The sequence below is a fragment of the Rhamphochromis longiceps genome, linkage group LG7 (genome assembly GCF_057381845.1).
Source record: "Rhamphochromis longiceps isolate RC_006_pf linkage group LG7, R_longiceps_female_GT1.1, whole genome shotgun sequence".
In the NCBI taxonomy this organism is placed as follows: domain Eukaryota; kingdom Metazoa; phylum Chordata; class Actinopteri; order Cichliformes; family Cichlidae; genus Rhamphochromis; species Rhamphochromis longiceps.
This window is the reverse complement of record NC_140563.1, coordinates 14,284,035-14,300,672: the sequence shown is the minus strand read 5'-3', so window position 1 is coordinate 14,300,672 and position 16,638 is coordinate 14,284,035. Positions and strand designations below refer to the sequence as shown.

At 40.1% G+C, this 16,638-nt stretch overlaps 2 protein-coding genes and 1 pseudogene across 4 annotated transcripts; 1 reads left to right on the top strand and 2 right to left on the bottom strand.

The window, feature by feature from the left end:
• Positions 1-86: 86 nt before the first annotated feature.
• On the bottom strand, positions 87-3,623 carry chid1 (chitinase domain containing 1). The gene is made up of 12 exons (XM_085412333.1): positions 3,206-3,623; positions 2,893-3,036; positions 2,408-2,540; positions 2,273-2,317; positions 2,079-2,185; positions 1,925-1,986; positions 1,747-1,836; positions 1,535-1,636; positions 1,299-1,448; positions 512-592; positions 363-405; positions 87-279 (listed from the first exon to the last, which is right to left on the bottom strand). The coding sequence occupies exons 1-12, from the start codon at positions 3,308-3,310 to the stop codon at positions 181-183; spliced, it is 1,161 nt and encodes a 386-aa protein (XP_085268459.1). The 5' UTR covers positions 3,311-3,623; the 3' UTR covers positions 87-180.
• An 85-nt stretch (positions 3,624-3,708) lies between these two features.
• Positions 3,709-11,250, top strand: ighmbp2 (immunoglobulin mu DNA binding protein 2). 2 transcript variants are annotated; one of them, XM_085412330.1, is made up of 16 exons: positions 3,709-3,846; positions 5,042-5,124; positions 5,361-5,530; positions 5,955-6,150; positions 6,237-6,334; positions 6,447-6,610; positions 6,708-6,908; positions 6,991-7,132; positions 7,219-7,393; positions 8,162-8,344; positions 8,438-8,556; positions 8,651-8,745; positions 9,409-9,532; positions 9,647-10,456; positions 10,552-10,751; positions 10,881-11,250. In XM_085412330.1, the coding sequence occupies exons 2-16, from the start codon at positions 5,048-5,050 to the stop codon at positions 11,076-11,078; spliced, it is 2,952 nt and encodes a 983-aa protein (XP_085268456.1). In that variant the 5' UTR covers positions 3,709-3,846; positions 5,042-5,047; the 3' UTR covers positions 11,079-11,250. The 2 variants fall into 2 exon arrangements, with proteins under 2 accessions (XP_085268456.1, XP_085268457.1); XM_085412331.1 differs by lacking the exons at positions 3,709-3,846; positions 5,042-5,124; positions 5,361-5,530; positions 5,955-6,150 and having other exon boundaries at positions 6,413-6,908.
• Positions 11,251-11,324: 74 nt separating this feature from the next.
• LOC146664961 (zinc-binding protein A33-like) lies at positions 11,325-14,991 on the bottom strand (annotated as a pseudogene). Its single transcript, XR_014912536.1, has 6 exons — positions 14,452-14,991; positions 14,188-14,283; positions 13,804-14,034; positions 12,169-12,191; positions 11,969-12,087; positions 11,325-11,893 (listed from the first exon to the last, which is right to left on the bottom strand). The product of XR_014912536.1 is annotated as a zinc-binding protein A33-like (transcript).
• Between the last annotated feature and the right edge of the window lie 1,647 nt (positions 14,992-16,638).

Below are 16,638 nucleotides of genomic sequence, written 5' to 3'. Positions count from 1 at the left end.
TCAAGAGCTCGATACATTCACGACCCTCAAACAAGTTGAGCGTTAATTAAACCCCGTCAGTGGCTCACTGCAGATGTCGAGATAGGAAAAAAAAACAAAACGGCACTGACTTCAATGACAAAAAATATAGATATATTGTGTCAATCCGAGATTCACAGTGTTCGCCAACAAGTCCAACTCTTATAGCAGATCATAGAAATAATCCAGTCCTTGTCCCAATTCCCACAAGGAAATTCCTGTTCCCAGTTCAGCAGCTAAAGAAATCCTCAGGTCGATTGACTGTAAAACAGTTGAAATAATATTAATCACTCATTGATGATTAATACTCCTATTCTTTTAATTGCAGAAGTGAACAGTTTTACCTTCAGTGAAGGGTAGTACACCACATGCTTAACTGCATTGTTCCTAAAATAAAAGGCAAAGGACAGGATATTTAATCAAGAAAAGCTCTCGGGACATTTAAATAACCTCGAAATATTGTTTAAACCCTGATGTTTTATTAAATTAATACCTCTTGTAAGTGAAGTAATGCTCTGCAGAGTATTCATCCCAGAGAACCTTTGGCCTGTGTTCTCGCAAGATCTCGATGTACCTGCAGGAAACCACAGACGAGTGCGGTAAGAGGCTTCAAGTCCATGTCAAAGTTCTCAATCGACTCTTTACTCCAACTTATCGCCATTTTTTACTATAAATAAAAAGCTCATGCTACTTGCAGTCAGAAAATTACGTTTAGTACTGTGAAAAAGTCCTGAGCCACCCTGTAATTCTTTTTATTTTGCTAAAAGAAAGGGAACCAATTTTTTTTTTTTTTTTTTTTTTTTTTTTAAATCCATGCAAACATACGTGGAATTACCAGAGTTTCTACAATTCTAATGAGCTTGAAAGTCAACACAGTCTGAATGCTATGCAGTAAATGTTTAAGGATGCTGCACACCTTGTCGAGGTATGCTATGTTTACTCTTTGAGAATCACCTTTTTATTGCAAAAATATGATTTTGTGTCAAACTCCAAAACTGGTTCTTTGCCAAGTCATCTACTATGTGCAGACACAACACTAGTGCGTCCTTCGAGTTAGGTACCTTTTTTTATGCTGAGTGATTTATAGATCAGGGTTAAGTGGTTTAACAAAAAAACTGTAATGGAAATGGTCAGGACTGGACTGAAAATGTGTGAAAAAGCAGGAAAAGACTTTTTCAGATCAGCCCAAATATCAAAGAGAAATTAAAAATGCATGCCGTGGAAGAGTTCGGGTCTTAGGAGGTTAAAGTATTGCAGCAATAGCTAGAGTTTCAGCTCACCTTGTTCCCAGGACTGGCTCTGTTCCCTGGCTTGCAAAATCAAGGCCGTACAGATTGAGTCCAAGCAGAATCTTCTCCCTCCACTGAGAGTTTGGTGCAAGCTGGAGGACACAGTCTCTGACCCAGGGCAGCGGAGAGCTAGGGCCCGGCCTATAACAACAACAGCACACAACTCAGAAAACTGGATTAACGCCAGTTTGAATCCTCTTGTTGCATCACCTGTGCCATGTACTCACCTGGCACCACTGGAATAGTCATATGTCATGAGACTGAATCCATCGACGACTGGGGCCAACTGCTCAAACTCCTCCCTGCCAAACATACCCGGCTGCCCTGTGCTGATAATTCACAGGAAAAACAAATCTAAACCAATCACACTGATTGTTTTTGTTGTTTGTTTGTTTTTTTTAGCATTTATAGCTGCTGAATGCAAAATAAATGAATTCACCTTGTTACTGCTGGTGGAATAACAAGAATGCAGTCTAATCTTTTAGCTTTCAAAGTCTCGCATATGTGTTTCACCAAATGGAACAGTTCCCTGTGTGGGTAGATCAGAAATGCTTGATTATTGATTAACCTCAGACAAAGCAAAACTTGTGATCGGGGCTTGCAACAGAATCACTCACTTTCTTTTGTTACCTCCCAGCTGACTCCACAACTCCAAGGTGAAGCCATCGAAACCTTCAGTCTGCAAAACCACGGTTTTTACGTTAATCAGTCACCGAATAAACCAAAAACAAGGTTTTATTGGAATTAAAGACACAAACACTACTTATTTACTTTTGCAACATCCACCAGCTCAGTTCCCAACTCGTCAATTTCATCCTCACTTCCAAATACTGCCATGTAGTCCTGGTAGGACCAGCCATCAAATAAGAGCCGAGGCACTGATGGTTAAAAAAGAAAATGAACTAATCTGAATCCACACAATCAGACTTGAGCACCTGTGGGCAGTAAAGTTGGCATTCACTCACCAATCCTGACTTTTTTGTTAGACTTGCGTACAGCTTTGACCCAGCCTGAAAAGATCAAAAGACGCTCTTTTACCTCATGTTCATCCGTGACTTATTAATCAGTGATAAAGTTAAGGAAAAAAGTGGATCATCTGCCTGGATCGTGATCGTGGAGTCCCGTAACGTCAAAGGTTTCAGGTCCTCGTCTGCGCAGCTGAAGCCACACCGGTGACACCGAAGTTAGCTTGGACCCAAACATCTTGGCAACGTCATAGCCGTGGGAATTCCACTGCAGGATGAGAAAAATAAGTTGTGTCTTTGACTGTGCTAAAACGTACATATGAAACCCTAAAGGGCAGGTTTTTAATTTTCTTACATGACCATAAGCATATTAAATTAAAGTTTTACCAGTGTCATAGATGAGGGGGGATTGGATAGATTTTTTGGTGACAGCTAATAAAGATTAAGAAATTAGAATGTGATTATCAAACCAGTTAATGATTCATTATCTATCAACTGATAAATCTACTCACTGGAGTCCACATGGCTATGGTCTGTCCCATCACTTACACACTATTGTCAAACGTTTAAATTCAGCAGGAGAACAAGGAGATATAATTGTGACCGGATTTCAGACTTACGGGTGTCACATATCCAAGCACTGGTCCTTGAAACGTTTTCTTGATGTGTGCACAGTATCTCTTTTCCTCCTTCGCTATGTCTTTCCAGTGCGGGTCTGACACAACAAGGTTTCTCTCCAGTACAGATAATTCTGCTGGAGATGTCTAAACAAGTGAGATCAAAGAGAAAAGAGCCCGTTTCAGTAACAGATAACCACGACAGGACGGAGACAGGAGACCAAGGACATTTTAGGCAAACGCATTCAGACCTGTTTGACCTGACAGCACAGAACAGCTCGAACCAGTTTAAAGATTAAGACCTGAAGTTACTCACCTCAGCTTCAGCTTTGTGCGACTTCTTTGCATCGGTTTTTGAAAGTGTGGCACTGACCAGCCAGCAGCTTGAGACGATATGAAGGAAGACCAACGAGGCTCTCATTTCCAAAAAGCCAATTTAAAAAACACAGAGCAGTTAAATATAAGATTGGCTAGCTGAGGTCTGCAGATTTGCAGTGCAAGTGTTTCCTTCCTTTACTGGGATGTGTGAGATTAGAAACCACCATATCCTCCCGCGGCCTAAAATCAAGCAGAGCAGTAACCCAAAGCGGCCCGGCTCGTCCTGCTAAAACATACTACCCTAAATAACCATAAACAGACTGAAAGCTTTTGATGTCAGGCGGTTGGTGTCTGTTTGACTGACAACTTATCTCAATGTGCTTCTGAAGCGTCAGCCTCGCCAGGAAACTTCCGGGGTTTGCATTTTTCAAAATAAAAGGTGCGTGTTTGTGACATCCGAGCCTATAGGTGGCAGTGTGCCGAGTTTGTCAACCAGTAAAACACAAACAAGGAAGAGAACAGGAACCAAACAAATCCACCTGAGTAATGATAGAGAGGGTGTTACATTTCCAAGTTATTTAGCATGATTAACTAACGTTAAATTTGGCTTTTCCGTCTTTAGGTTTCAGGCGCTAACAGGTGAGTGCAGTTCTCGCTTGCTAACTGCTCGTAAAGTAAAATGACCGTGGCTGTGATGTTAGCATTTAGCTTTAACATGTTTGTGCGTTGAAACGATTTACCTATACCCTGCTTCTTTTTTAAGGGTTACTTTCATCTATAATAACTAAGTGTGGGTCCTAGTGCTTTTTATTTTACAGCTTTTTTTTTTTAAATTTTACAGTTTTTCCTTTGTTGTTTTTGTCGTTTTCCCCAAATTAAAAATAAAATAAATACAGTAGTGGGTGTACAGGCTAGTAGATTCAGTTTCGGACGAATTATTTAGGAGGAGAAGTACAGAAAAAGTACAAAAATATTTAAATATGGTTAAGACCAATTTAACCTGTGTCGTAATAATAATAATAATAATAATAATAATAATAATACATTTTATTTGAAAGCGCCTTTCAGAACACTCAAGGACACTGTACACAGCAGAACACTAAAAGCAAGCAGTTTACACAATCATAAAAGCACAAGACATAAAACAAATTTAAAATAGCAGAGTGGAGAGGTTATGTGGGATAAGCTATTTTGAACAAGTGAGTTTTGAGTTGGGACTTAAAGAGAGAGAAGGAAGTGATATTTCTTAAATCAGGAGGTAGGGAATTCCAGAGTCGAGGAGCAGAGCAAGCCCTGCTCCCCATGGTGGCAAGACGGGGAGAGGGGACAGAGAAAGAGAAGAAGATCTAAGACACAGAGATGGGGTGGTGATCTGAACCAGATCAGAGAGATATGCAGGAGAGAGATGATGAATAGCCATAGATGTGTACAAGAGTATTTTGAAATTGATACGATATTTGACTGGGAGCCAATGAAGCTGCTGCAGCTTAGTAGTAGTATGATCATGAATAACTATTATTGCTTTGAATATTTTGTTTGTTATTTGTTTGAGTTTTTTTGTAGAACATTAAATCATTTTTTTGTAACCCAGAGAAAAGGTGTATAGAAATAAAACTGTAAAAAAGTTAAACAGAAGGTAGAAGAAGCATGAACGTTGGAAGCAAAACTATACTTTAGTATTAAAGTGGATGAAATGTCAATTTAACTAATCCATAAATCACAAAATTAAGATTATTTATCAATCTTTGCACATTATAAATATTATAGCATGTAGAGATGTTTTTCTAAAAATCAGATGATGTGCTAGAAACATCTTGTTCTGTTACCATTTCAGTGAGTAATGGCCTTGGAAAAGTTTGTGTCAAAGACACTCGAGCTTCTGCAGGAGGAGCGGGAGGCTGAGATAGAGGAGACCAGGTATGTAATGTCACATCTGCACTGTCAAACGGTCACACTGCAGAATTTAGTTTGCTGAACTGTGCGACATAAAGATGTTTTTATTATTTGTATTTAAATTGTTTTCAGAGAGATTAAGGTGTGGTTTTAAAAAATGGATTTGTTTCTAAACACAGAGATTTCTCCTGAAAATAATCTAAAACCAAATGTTGTTATCAACAGTTGTCACTCGTGATTTCCCTTTTTTGTGCCCTCAGGGTATGGCAGGAGAACATTTCTCTCAAGGATCTTCAAAACAAAGGTGTTTGCCTGCTGAAACTGCAGATAGGAAGTCAGTCCACAGGCCTCTACGGCCGCACAGTCGTCATCTTGGAGCCAAGAAAGCATCTTGGGTTCTCATCTCTGCCAAGCAACAGCTTCGGACCTGGTGAGATTGACGTCTGTTTTTACTTTATGAGGCAGAGTGTTCAGCTTTGAGGCCCTTTTCCTTTTATGATGAGGCTTAAAATTTTCTTTTTTGATAAAGCTTATAGTTAAGGCTGGATCAGGTGACCATGAATCCTCACTTAGTTATCCTGTAACAAGACTAGGCTCTCTTCAACACCAACAAGTCGCAGCAGATGGCTGCCCCTTCCTGAGCCTGGTTCTGTCAGAGGTGTCTTCCTATTAAAAGCTTTGCTTTCCCACTTTTGTCAAGTGCTTGCTCATAGGGGGTTGTCTCTCCATTATTATAGAGATTTACCTCACAATATAAAGCACCTTTAGAAATGGTTGTTCTGATTTGCACTATATAAATAAAATGTAATTAAATTATGTTTATATTACAGTGAGGTATGTGTCTGTCTTTGCAGGTGATATAGTTGGCTTGTATGACACTACTGGATGCACTGCAGCCTCACAGATCAGTACTGGGATTGTGACAAGGGTCGGCCAAGCATCTGTAAGTGTGGCCTTTGATGATTTAAAGGATGGCCACAGTTTAGATTCAGATGCACTTTACAACCTTTTAAAGTTAGCAAACGACGTCACTTACAAACGAATGAAACGGTGAGGAATATCTGCAACCAAAAATACCTCGGTGCATGTGAATCAGTACACTTTTGAAACTTAACCCATGGGGTTTCTGCTTGCAGTGCTTTGAATACATTAAATGGATACAACAATGGACCAGCTTCCAATTTAATAAGTGTCCTCTTTGGAGACACAAAACCTACTTCTCAGTCACAACCAAGTGAGTAAATATTAGCTCCTGTTTTAATTAAAAGATTGTTTAGAAATCTAAGTTTCCATATGCATATATAACATTCAGCGCATTGGTGTTTGCCTCTGTTTTATTTCATCAGATAAGGTTGAATTCTTTAACTCAAACTTGGATGACTCCCAAAGAGAAGCTGTATCCTTCGCTCTGTCACAGAGAGAGCTTGCAGTGATTCATGGGCCTCCGGGCACTGGGAAGACCACCACTGTGGTGGAAATCATCCTGCAAGCTGTCAAACAGGGGCAAAAGGTGCAAAAATGTGAATTTGTTAGTGTATAAAGAAGAATGTTATCAATGCCACAACTCTAGTCTAGACAGGATCACTTTGGCTCTTGTGACTGTGCAGATCCTGTGCTGTGCTCCTTCAAATGTGGCGGTGGATAATTTAGTGGAGAGGTTAGCCCAGGGCAAAGCCAAGGTCCTGAGGCTGGGTCACCCAGCCAGGCTACTGGAGTCCATACAGAAACATTCACTGGATGCCATCCTGGCTCAGAGTGACAACGCAAACATCATCGCTGAGATCCGGAAGGACATTGATAAAGCATTTGTGAGTATTATAGTGTGGTGTCCCGCTAACATGTCATTTTAGTGCCGTCTCAAATGATTTGTGATGTTGTGATTGTTCCAAGACGGGAATGAAAAAGGAGAAAGGAGAACGGGGGAACATGAAACGAGAAATAGGAGAGCTGAGAAAAGAGCTGAAAAGCAGAGAGGCAGCAGCCATCGCCCAGATCCTTAAAAGTGCTGACGTTGTGTTATCCACCAACACAGGTGAGTAATGGCCCGATGACAGTGTCATTCAGATGCTGGAGTAATGATGAAAGGTAATCGGAGAGCGCTTGTCTGCGTGTGTGCAGGTGCCTGCGATGACGGGCCTCTGAAGTTCCTGCCAGCTGAACATTTTGACTGGGTGGTGATAGACGAGTGTGCTCAGGCACTGGAGAGCAGCTGCTGGATCGCCCTGCTTAGAGCGCGCAAGTGCATCCTGGCTGGAGACTACAAGCAGTTACCACCTACCATTAAATCACAAATGTAAAAAATTCAAGTTTGGGTTTTTTATGCATTCATAATATTCAGCATTTGATATCTATACCGTTGTGACTTTTTTTCCTCAAGTCCCAGAAGTTTTTAACCTTAAAATACACGATGTAGCATTTATCTGTTGCCAGTATGTAAATGAATTGTAACATAACCTGAACAATGAGACATTCACCGCCTGCTTTTATTAAGCCTCTGGAGTTAAAAGTGGAGGACAAAATCCAAAGGATGTCACTAGAAATAGTTTTTAGAATTTTAATTTTTCCTTTAAAAAGCACTTTTGACACATTTTCTGAAGCATTCAGATTTCTGATTATAAAAACAACAAGCTTGGTTAAAGGATAGGTTTCATAGTTTTCCAGTCTGTTGCTTTTTAAAACACCGAAACAGGTTTTTCTAGCTCTAATCAGCTCTTCTGTGTGTACTGGTGGTTCAGAGATCTCATCCTAATGCACTTTTAATCCCAGTATCAAATCAGTTATAGAAAGAAGTCATCGATGCTCCATCCATTTTTTTCCACTTTTCCAATTCAGGGTTGTGCAGGGCGGTAACCTATTCCAGTTGTCACAGGGCGAGAGGCAGGGTACAGCAGGGATCTCTCCTGGTATTCTGGCTTTCTCCCACAGTCCAAAGATGTGCAGTTAGTGGGGTTGGGTTAAATGTGTATTCTAAATTGGCCGTTGATGTGAATGCGAATGAGGCTGGTTTTCAGAAATTAAAATGTAAATCTCTAAAATTTTTATGTTGTTCTGTTGCATACAGGGCTGCATCAAAAGGCTTATCTCTGAGTCTTATGGAGAGACTTATCCAGATGTACGGGGACTCGGTGGTTCGTATGCTGACAGTTCAGTACCGCATGAACAGTGCCATTATGCAGTGGGCCTCCAAGGAGATGTACCATGGAAGACTGACCGCTCACAGCTCTGTGGAGGGACATTTACTGAAGTGAGACTCAATGTACTATTTTAAAGCATCTCATATTTGAGTTCTGGTGACGGATGAATCTTTGGATTCATTTAAAAATGTCGCTCAAAACAGAGATCTAGCAGGAGTCGCATGCGTTGAAGAGACCAGCACGCCGCTGCTTCTTATTGACACAGCAGGGTGTGGTCTGAGTGAAATGGAGGTCGCAGATGAGCAGTCCAAAGGCAACACAGGTTATTCTTTTTTAATTTTAGCTTGTAAACAAGCCATCTATGTTTACTGCTTGTGTGGTATGACAGTTTAACAGCGTGTGATGTGTTTCCTCAGGTGAGGTCGACATCGTCGATCTGCACATAAAAGCTCTGACTGAAGCTGGAGTTAAAGCTAAAGACATAGCTGTTATTGCTCCATACAATCTACAAGTAAGTCACAGAAATGAGACTGGCAGCACTGAAAGTAACTGATTGGTTTCAAAATTCCAGGGAGAATTATTAAAAAAATTTTCCTGAAGGTCAGATCATCATAGCACAGTGATTAGGGAAATGCAAAAAGGATGTAAAGACTAGTATAAAGAATGACTTAGCTTTTAAGTAACTTAATGCATTACTTTAAAGAAAAGTGATATTTGTATTACATTGCTTAAAAAAATAAAAAATAAATAATTCCCCCAACAGAGAAGAAATACCTCCAACGTGCACAAACATTTGACCACAGTGTGCAATAAATTTGCATGTATGTATGTAAAAACATCTTTCCCTTTGATAAAAATAAACACCCGAATCTTTATCATTTAAATGGTACATGGTAAACACACTGGTACTTATATAATGTCGTTCTACTTAATTTTGAGCACTCAAAGCCTTTTCTAAGTCTCATTCAGCCAATCACACACATTCATACAGTTCTTTTATCTAACATTCACACACTCACACTGCAATTGGTGGCAACTCGGGCTCACAGACATTCCGTCATTCCGACCTTCTAATTGGTAGACATTCCGTTATACCACTTAAACCACAGCTGCCAAGGAAAATCGATATAACAGTGCTGTTTTGAATATAACAACCGTTTTTCTCTCCGTACAGGTCGATCTTCTACGTCAAAAACTTTCTGCAAAGCATCCAGAGCTCGAGATAAAATCAGTGGATGGATTTCAGGGCAGGGAAAAAGAGGCTGTCGTGTTGTCGTTAGTTCGATCCAACAGAAAAGGTAATTCATGACATTCCTTTTAATTCTGTCACAGAATTGCAGATGTTAGCTGCATTAAACATAAACAACAGGCTATCACAATTTTTTTTTTCCCACTGATTCCATTTATTTTAGGTGAAGTTGGATTTCTAGCAGAGGACAGAAGGATAAATGTTGCCGTTACGCGTGCAAGACGACACATCGCTGTCGTGTGTGACACTCAAACCGTTCAGAATCACGGTTTTCTGAAATCCCTGATTGATCACATGACTGAGTTTGGTGAGGTCAGAACAGCGTTCGAGTACATTCAAGACATCGTACCACAAAATTACACCCGTGACCACAAAGATGCGAAAACAGCCTCTTCCAGCACCTCCACATCTACCAAACACAAGGTCAAGGATCAGCCCTCCAGTAAAGCAAAGCCAGGACAGAAAAAATCTGCTGGTAGCAGCAGCAAGGAAAATGCAGCTGGTTCAGAGAAGCAAACAAAGTCTAGCACATCAGCAGAGCAAGAGCAGAGTAAGGGCAGACGCGCTGAGATCAGAGAGCAGGTGGAAAGGTTTATGAAGGACTTAAACCAGAGTGAGCTACAGTTTCCGTCATCGTTTAACTCTCATGACCGGCTGCTGGTCCATGAGATCGCTGAGGAGCTGGGCCTCATTCATGAGAGCAAAGGAGAGGGAAGTGAGAGGTGTATCACTGTCTCCAGACCCCCAGTGTCAAAACCAGCCAAAGAGGAAGCACGAGCAGCAACGGAAGAGGAAGAGGAAACGATCCCAGATTCAAAAAGTGAGCCATCGTCTCAACCCCCCTTAGACCTGAAAAGTTTACATTTAGAGAGGATGAAGAGGGAGCAGAAGAAAAGGGAAGAAAACGCTCAACAAAAAAAGCAACAGAACAACATTCATCCAGCTCAAGGCCACTCATCAAAAAAAGCAAAAGGTTTGCATCAGAAGAGTCTAAACAAAGCATTTAAAGGTGTTTTCTTACCCATCAGCTTTCTAACAGCTTAACTCTGCATCATGTTTCAACCCCAGGAAAAAATCGAACCAAGGCTGGGGCCTGCGACATCGCTGCTGCCTCTGCTCCAGATGACGACTTCGACACACTCATCAGTAGTGTCATGAAGGCCGACAGTGTTTGTAGTTTTGTCAAGTGCAAAGCATCTGTGCTAACACTCGGGCAGCTCTGCCTGTTCTGTAACAGGCAGTATTGTCTCAGTCATCATATACCAGAGGTAAGAGGCACGCCTCAACTGAGTAGTATGTTTGACGTGTAGGTTAACAGGTAACACCTGCCAAGCATCTGTGGAATTTATGTTTTTTTTACGTGAAAGTCTGATTGACGTCTTGCAAATACTTTTCAGGTTCACGGTTGTGGAGATAAAGCCAAGTCTCATGCTCAAATGAGGATAAGTAAAGAGGGTGTTCTTTATGCTGGGAGTGGGAAGAAAGACAAATCTATGGACCACAATAAGAAGGCCTATCTGCAAAGAAAATTGGACTCTAAGCTAAAAGACATGGCGTCACAGAGGAAGCCAAAAAACAAAGAGAAGGATGGTTAATGGTTAACTTGACACTAAATTTAAATAAATCTAAAGACTTCGTTCTGAGAAAGCTAAAAGAGTGTTTGAAATTTTTTATTTTCTTGCTCTTTGGACCTCAGTTTGATACAGTAAAGTACAATTTCCTGCTGAAAAACTCTTATTTAAATAAATAATTTTAATTACAAAACATTTTCATTGTGTTTCAGTCACAATATTTATTGCATACATTACTAGTACTGTTATGACACGTAATGGAGCCTGCCTTTTAACTCTACAGAAATGGGAAGCTATTCTACTTTCACTTTGATTATCTGGGGACAGATTGTCAATGGACTCGCGTTTTGCACATCCTTACACAATCCGGGGGAAAAGTAGGGGAAAACCTTCTCAGTAAATTTGTCTTTGAATGTGTGGATCTTTGTAGAAGCTGCAGCATTGATGAAAACGACTTTTCCCCTGTCATAGTCCAGCTCGACTGTAATCCTGTTGGGCTTCTCCTTCATTGGGAGCTTGGAGCGAGGTGTGGTCTGTGCCCACAGTGAGTCTCCATTGCTCAAGCCAATTACCCAGAAACCCTCAGCAGGGCTGAGGAAGATGGTATTCTTTCTTTGGATGGAGTCTAGAGCCACTCCGATGTACCAGTCTTTGCCTTGGCCCACATCTACAGTCCAGCTGTGCTTTCCAGATGTAAAACCAGTGGCTCCCAGCACAGAAATACGGCTGACAAGGCGTTCGGGATTGTTGGGTAGGAGCTTCTTGCTGCTGTATTGCACACAGGACAGTTCTTCAGAGTAAGTTGAAATGGGCAGTGTTTGGATCCAAAACAACAGGAACTGGAAACCGTAAAATTCAGTTAGTTGAAAATATGATAGAATTTAGAGTAAACTTGAATTTTTTCTTTAACCCACCACATCTGACAATGTCTTCCACCTTCTTCCAAATGTGAAAACTAAGCGATCCCAGATGCTTTGCAGAGTTTATCAGGATATCTCTGATTACCTCTGGCTCTCCAATGCTGCACTGGAGCCTGAAACATGTTAAAATTGTTACAGCATTCTCTCATGGAAAGGGTTGATGCTGATTTTGGTAGATAGTGGGTTATGCTTACATTTTCTTTGTCTTCTTGTAGTCCTTAAGTTGAAGAGAGAATGTGAAAGAGAGTACATTAAGGACATGCTGCATTACAAAATCACATATGCAGTACAGCTGTATTATCGGAAATTATTGACTGAAAGGTAACAAACATGTACAATAATTCAAAACTACACATACTGTATATGTACAAACGATAAATTGCGCTATGATGGCAGGTGTCATCAACCTCCTAACCCTAAATTTAAGACATACACAGTGAAAACTGTGACAGATGCATCGACAGGAAACTCAGATACAGACAATGAGACAGGAGGTGCCGACATATGGTGATACACTGCATTACAACAGCAACTATTACAACTAGAAACAGAGAGGAACGATTCTGAATAATTCTGAACAATTGAACTTGTCTGGAAAACTTTATGCTATGCTTGATACTAATGATCATAATAATTAGATGACAGTTTGCTGAAATTTAACTCTGTAGCGCCACCATTAGGCCGAACTTCAGTGTGTCCAATACTGTTTATGATCGAACAGCCTTCTAAACTATAATATTCACATCAGTTTGATTTATACAGTTTTGTATCAATTGGGAACATGCAAAACATAATACAACGAACCACCTAATTTGCTCAGATTGTACTGTGGATTAATATAGTGGCCAGCATCCATTCATCCATTTTCCACCCACCAGGCAAGCATTTTGACAGGATGGGAAAGTAGATTGGCAACTTTACTCTTATGCCAAATCTTCCACACCACTCTCCCCTCACTCATAAACAAGATTCCAAGATGCTTAAATTCCTATACTTGAAGCAGTAACTCTTCCATACCCTTCAAAGTCCTCCACAAACCTCTAGACTACTTAAGCAAACTCCCACCGACCCTCCAATATGTTCAGGAGGACAAAAAGTTAATCTAGTGCTAAATTGCCTGAAACTCCATTGTTCCCCCTGAATCTGAGGATCAACTGATGTGCCTTCCCAGGGAGGCTGAGAAGTCTGATTTCTTCGAAGCTGGAAAACACTTTTGATTGACCTTCTTGAAAAGGTCAATCAAAACCCCAGTTGGCCAATCCAGAGGCACTGTACTCAACTTCCTTGCAATGCTACGAAGACATGTCAGCCACCGCAGAGTCACAATATCCAGAGCTTTGAATTCATCCTCGGTGGCCCTACCACCCAAGAGTTATTTAACTACCTCAGTGACCTCCCCCTCAGTGACGGTGTTATATTAGGAGTGTGGCTGCTAAGTGATAGGTGGATGCGTGCACAGGTAGCTGTAGCCAAAAGCTGTGGTTTTAAATGAACACGATTTAGACTCTAAACAAAAAGCTTCAAAAGGTGACTTTATGATAAATGCATTATGCCATGGTTAATCTTTTGTATGCAGCCTTTCCTCTTAAACAAAATACAATAACAGGAAAAAGTTACTGTCGGGACTGTGCACAGCGAAGCTTCATAGAAATGTTTATTTGCCATATATAACATCCGATGTTTCTCTACTACTACTGTGTTGTTTTTCATATTTAATGTGTTGTTGTTGTTGTTTTAATTAAATAATTTTTACTTGACTGTTTTTATGACAAATAATCTAGAAGTTATTATAAATAAATGCAGTCTGTAAATAATGACAGTAAATGTACCTGTAAAAGCTGTATATCCTGTGCTTTGAGGGCTTTTTCAATATCACTGATGGTGGAGGAGAGTGTGTTGATCTGGTCGCTGATGTTTTCCAGCTTCTTACGCATGATTTGAGTTTTGGTTTCCTCCTCCAGTTTGAGCGCCTTCAGCCTTGTGTTTTCCTCGTCCTGAAGCAACTGGTGGAACTTTTTAAACTCCTCCTTGATTGCTGTCTCATTTTCATATGCTTGCGTCTGCAAGTTCAGGAATGTGGGTTTTTTTAATGCCAGTAAAGAGAAAGAATGGTTGTCACGCAGAGGGATTTTTCAATCTAAGCTGGAGGCAAAATAAAGTTGCATGCTTGGAGTCGTGGTCAAAATGCTAGAGGCACTGGAAATGTTTTTTACCTTGATATAGGTTTTAGTTTCCTCCCATTTCTCCTTTGTATTCTTCAGTATTTCGAGTTTATTCTGTAAAGACTCAAGGCTGGCTGATATTTCTGCCTGAAATTCAAGAAGAAATTAAACATTCAGAGCTCAAACAAACAGCTGATTAGTCTTGTTCATCAGTTCCGGCCTCCTAAGATTCTTTCTATTAAAATTTAACAAATAGACAATATAACTGACTTTCTTCTACTGTGTTGTGGTGGAAGTATTTCTATTTTCACAAACCTTTTTCTGTTCGGCTGCTTCTTCTACTGGGCTGCATTCGTGGACTTTATGCTCTTTTGAAACTTGGCAGACAAGACAGATGAGCTCTCCGTCGTTGTGACAAAAAATCTTCAACATCTCGTTGTGTTGACAACATTTGTTTTGACTGCTGGTCATTATAAGCACTTTGTGTTCCTTTGCGACATTGTGCAGTGCCAGATTAATAGGAGGTCTCTTGGTGTCAGACACGATGCCACAGACGGGACACTCTCGCAATCCTTTCCACTCCCAGTAGTTAAACAGGCAAACTCTGCAAATGTTGTGGCCACATTTTAAAAGAACTGGAAGGCAATAAATGTCCGTGCATTGAGGGCAAGTTATGTCTTCTTCAGGAACCGTCGTTTTCGCAGCCATCAGGTTGAAGGGTTTCTATCGAGTGAGTTTACAAGAAAACTTCCTTTAAATTTCAAGGCATTGTGACTGTAGGCGGTTTCAGTAAAAGATGGCCAACTGGTATTTCTGGTTAATCGTGCAAGTCATCCAGAATTCCCTGAAGCTGTGGTAGTGGGTCAGAAAAATTATTTTGTTGCCAAATTACCAAACAAAAATACAAAAATACAGTCGTCACCTTCAAGAGTGTTTTTATTTACCATCATGTTAAACACAAGAAGGACATTTGACTAAATGCATAAACTTACTAACAATGCATCGTAGTCAAACTCTTACAGTCAGTTTCTCAGACATGGATTAACCCTCATCCGAGACAGAAAGAAAGTTTTAGTGAAGGTCTCCATGATCCAGGCTCAATCCATGTCTGGACAGCTGAGACATTATCGAATAAATCATGTTTATATCATGACGTCTAGAAAAACATAACAAATCTACATGTATTTAAATGTTGTGGTATTACTGCATTAATCCGCAAAGGCAAAAACAGAGGTAGTTTAAATTGTTAAAAGACGAGTGGCGGCTGCACTGTCAGTAAAGTTGTTTTTTTTATACTACAGACAAGACAACAAGAATAACCGGCAGATAATATATGTGCATTACAGCGAGTGAGCTACAGGTAAACAGTGAATCAGCATTATTTTGAATGCAGAGAGCTCAAATAAGATTCAGATGCCATTTAAAAGCAAGGTCAAATGGTGCTCTTATAATCAGAGATATAAGTGCTTGTTCAGAAACACTTGTGTAAATGTGTTGCTCTCACTTTTCTCTATCTCCAATGTGCACTTAAAGTATTTCAAAAGGCTCCTGTCATTTGTCAACACAAAATCAGATCTTTATCTCCTTATCACTATGCTGTTGAATTTATCAGTGTGTCCCTTTAACGGCCACGGGAGTACTTTAAAGCTATCTACAAGCACAATCTCAACAGGAACTTTAGTGAAAGGAGTTTTAGCTTTTGAGAAAAAGTGGCTTTACGTGAGAAACCTCAGTCTATGACAGCTCTTTCCATAGCGTTCCTTAGAAATGATTTATAGGGGATACGAATAATAAAAGCCACTAAATAAGAAAGAAAGAAAGAAATACTTATGCAGTCACATGGGTGCATATTTTGAAGTATCTAAACTTTTTTTTCTGCATCGTAAATAAAATAAAAAAAACATGCAACCCCTCACTGACATGATATCTCAGTTAAAGTGGCTTCGCTAAAATACCTTTCCAAGTAAATATTTTAAATATACAGAGATTTCACCATTTCACAAATACAATACATTAAAATACACTGAACGCATTTGCCCCCAAATAACTGTGTGTAAGTGTGTGATTGGTCAAAGATCCTTTCCCCGTAGGGTTTTCTTCTCAAAACGTTTTGAACAGGTGAAAACAGGTGTGCACACGGGTGTCCACTGTTCATAGACATAAACTACACCTTTATTGGCTGCTATTTCCAAGCACAATGTGCGCTGCTTGCTACACAACAACATTCAACATTTCGTATTTACTGCTGTTTACACTTAGCTAGATTAATGTGATGGTGTTGGGTTTAGTATGTTGCTCTGTTTTTGTTTGTTTTTTTGCTTATTTTCTCTTCTTTCTCTTTTTAAGTGCCCTCTCTCACTGTCCCTCTTCCCTTCCGTTTTTCTTTTCCTTCATCTTTCTTTCTCCGTTTCCTATCCCTCAGTCATGTCTGTCCCGTCTGTAACAACTGAAAATATAATAAAATAAATAATAACAACAAAGGTCGATCAAATGGACCAATAC

Excerpts from the sequence above, each read along its gene's own strand:
- chid1 (XM_085412333.1), bottom strand. The coding sequence starts at position 3,310 with ATGAGAGCCTCGTTGGTCTTCCTTCATATCGTCTCAAGCTGCTGGCTG. Across the intron at positions 2,541-2,892 it reads TGCTTGGATATGTGACACCC|TGGAATTCCCACGGCTATGA; the intron begins GTAAGTCTGAAA and ends CTCATCCTGCAG. Across the intron at positions 2,318-2,407 it reads ACTCCACGATCACGATCCAG|GCTGGGTCAAAGCTGTACGC; the intron begins GCAGATGATCCA and ends TGATCTTTTCAG.
- ighmbp2 (XM_085412330.1), top strand. The coding sequence starts at position 5,048 with ATGGCCTTGGAAAAGTTTGTGTCAAAGACACTCGAGCTTCTGCAGGAG. Across the intron at positions 7,133-7,218 it reads TGTGTTATCCACCAACACAG|GTGCCTGCGATGACGGGCCT; the intron begins GTGAGTAATGGC and ends GCGTGTGTGCAG. Across the intron at positions 8,345-8,437 it reads GTGGAGGGACATTTACTGAA|AGATCTAGCAGGAGTCGCAT; the intron begins GTGAGACTCAAT and ends CGCTCAAAACAG.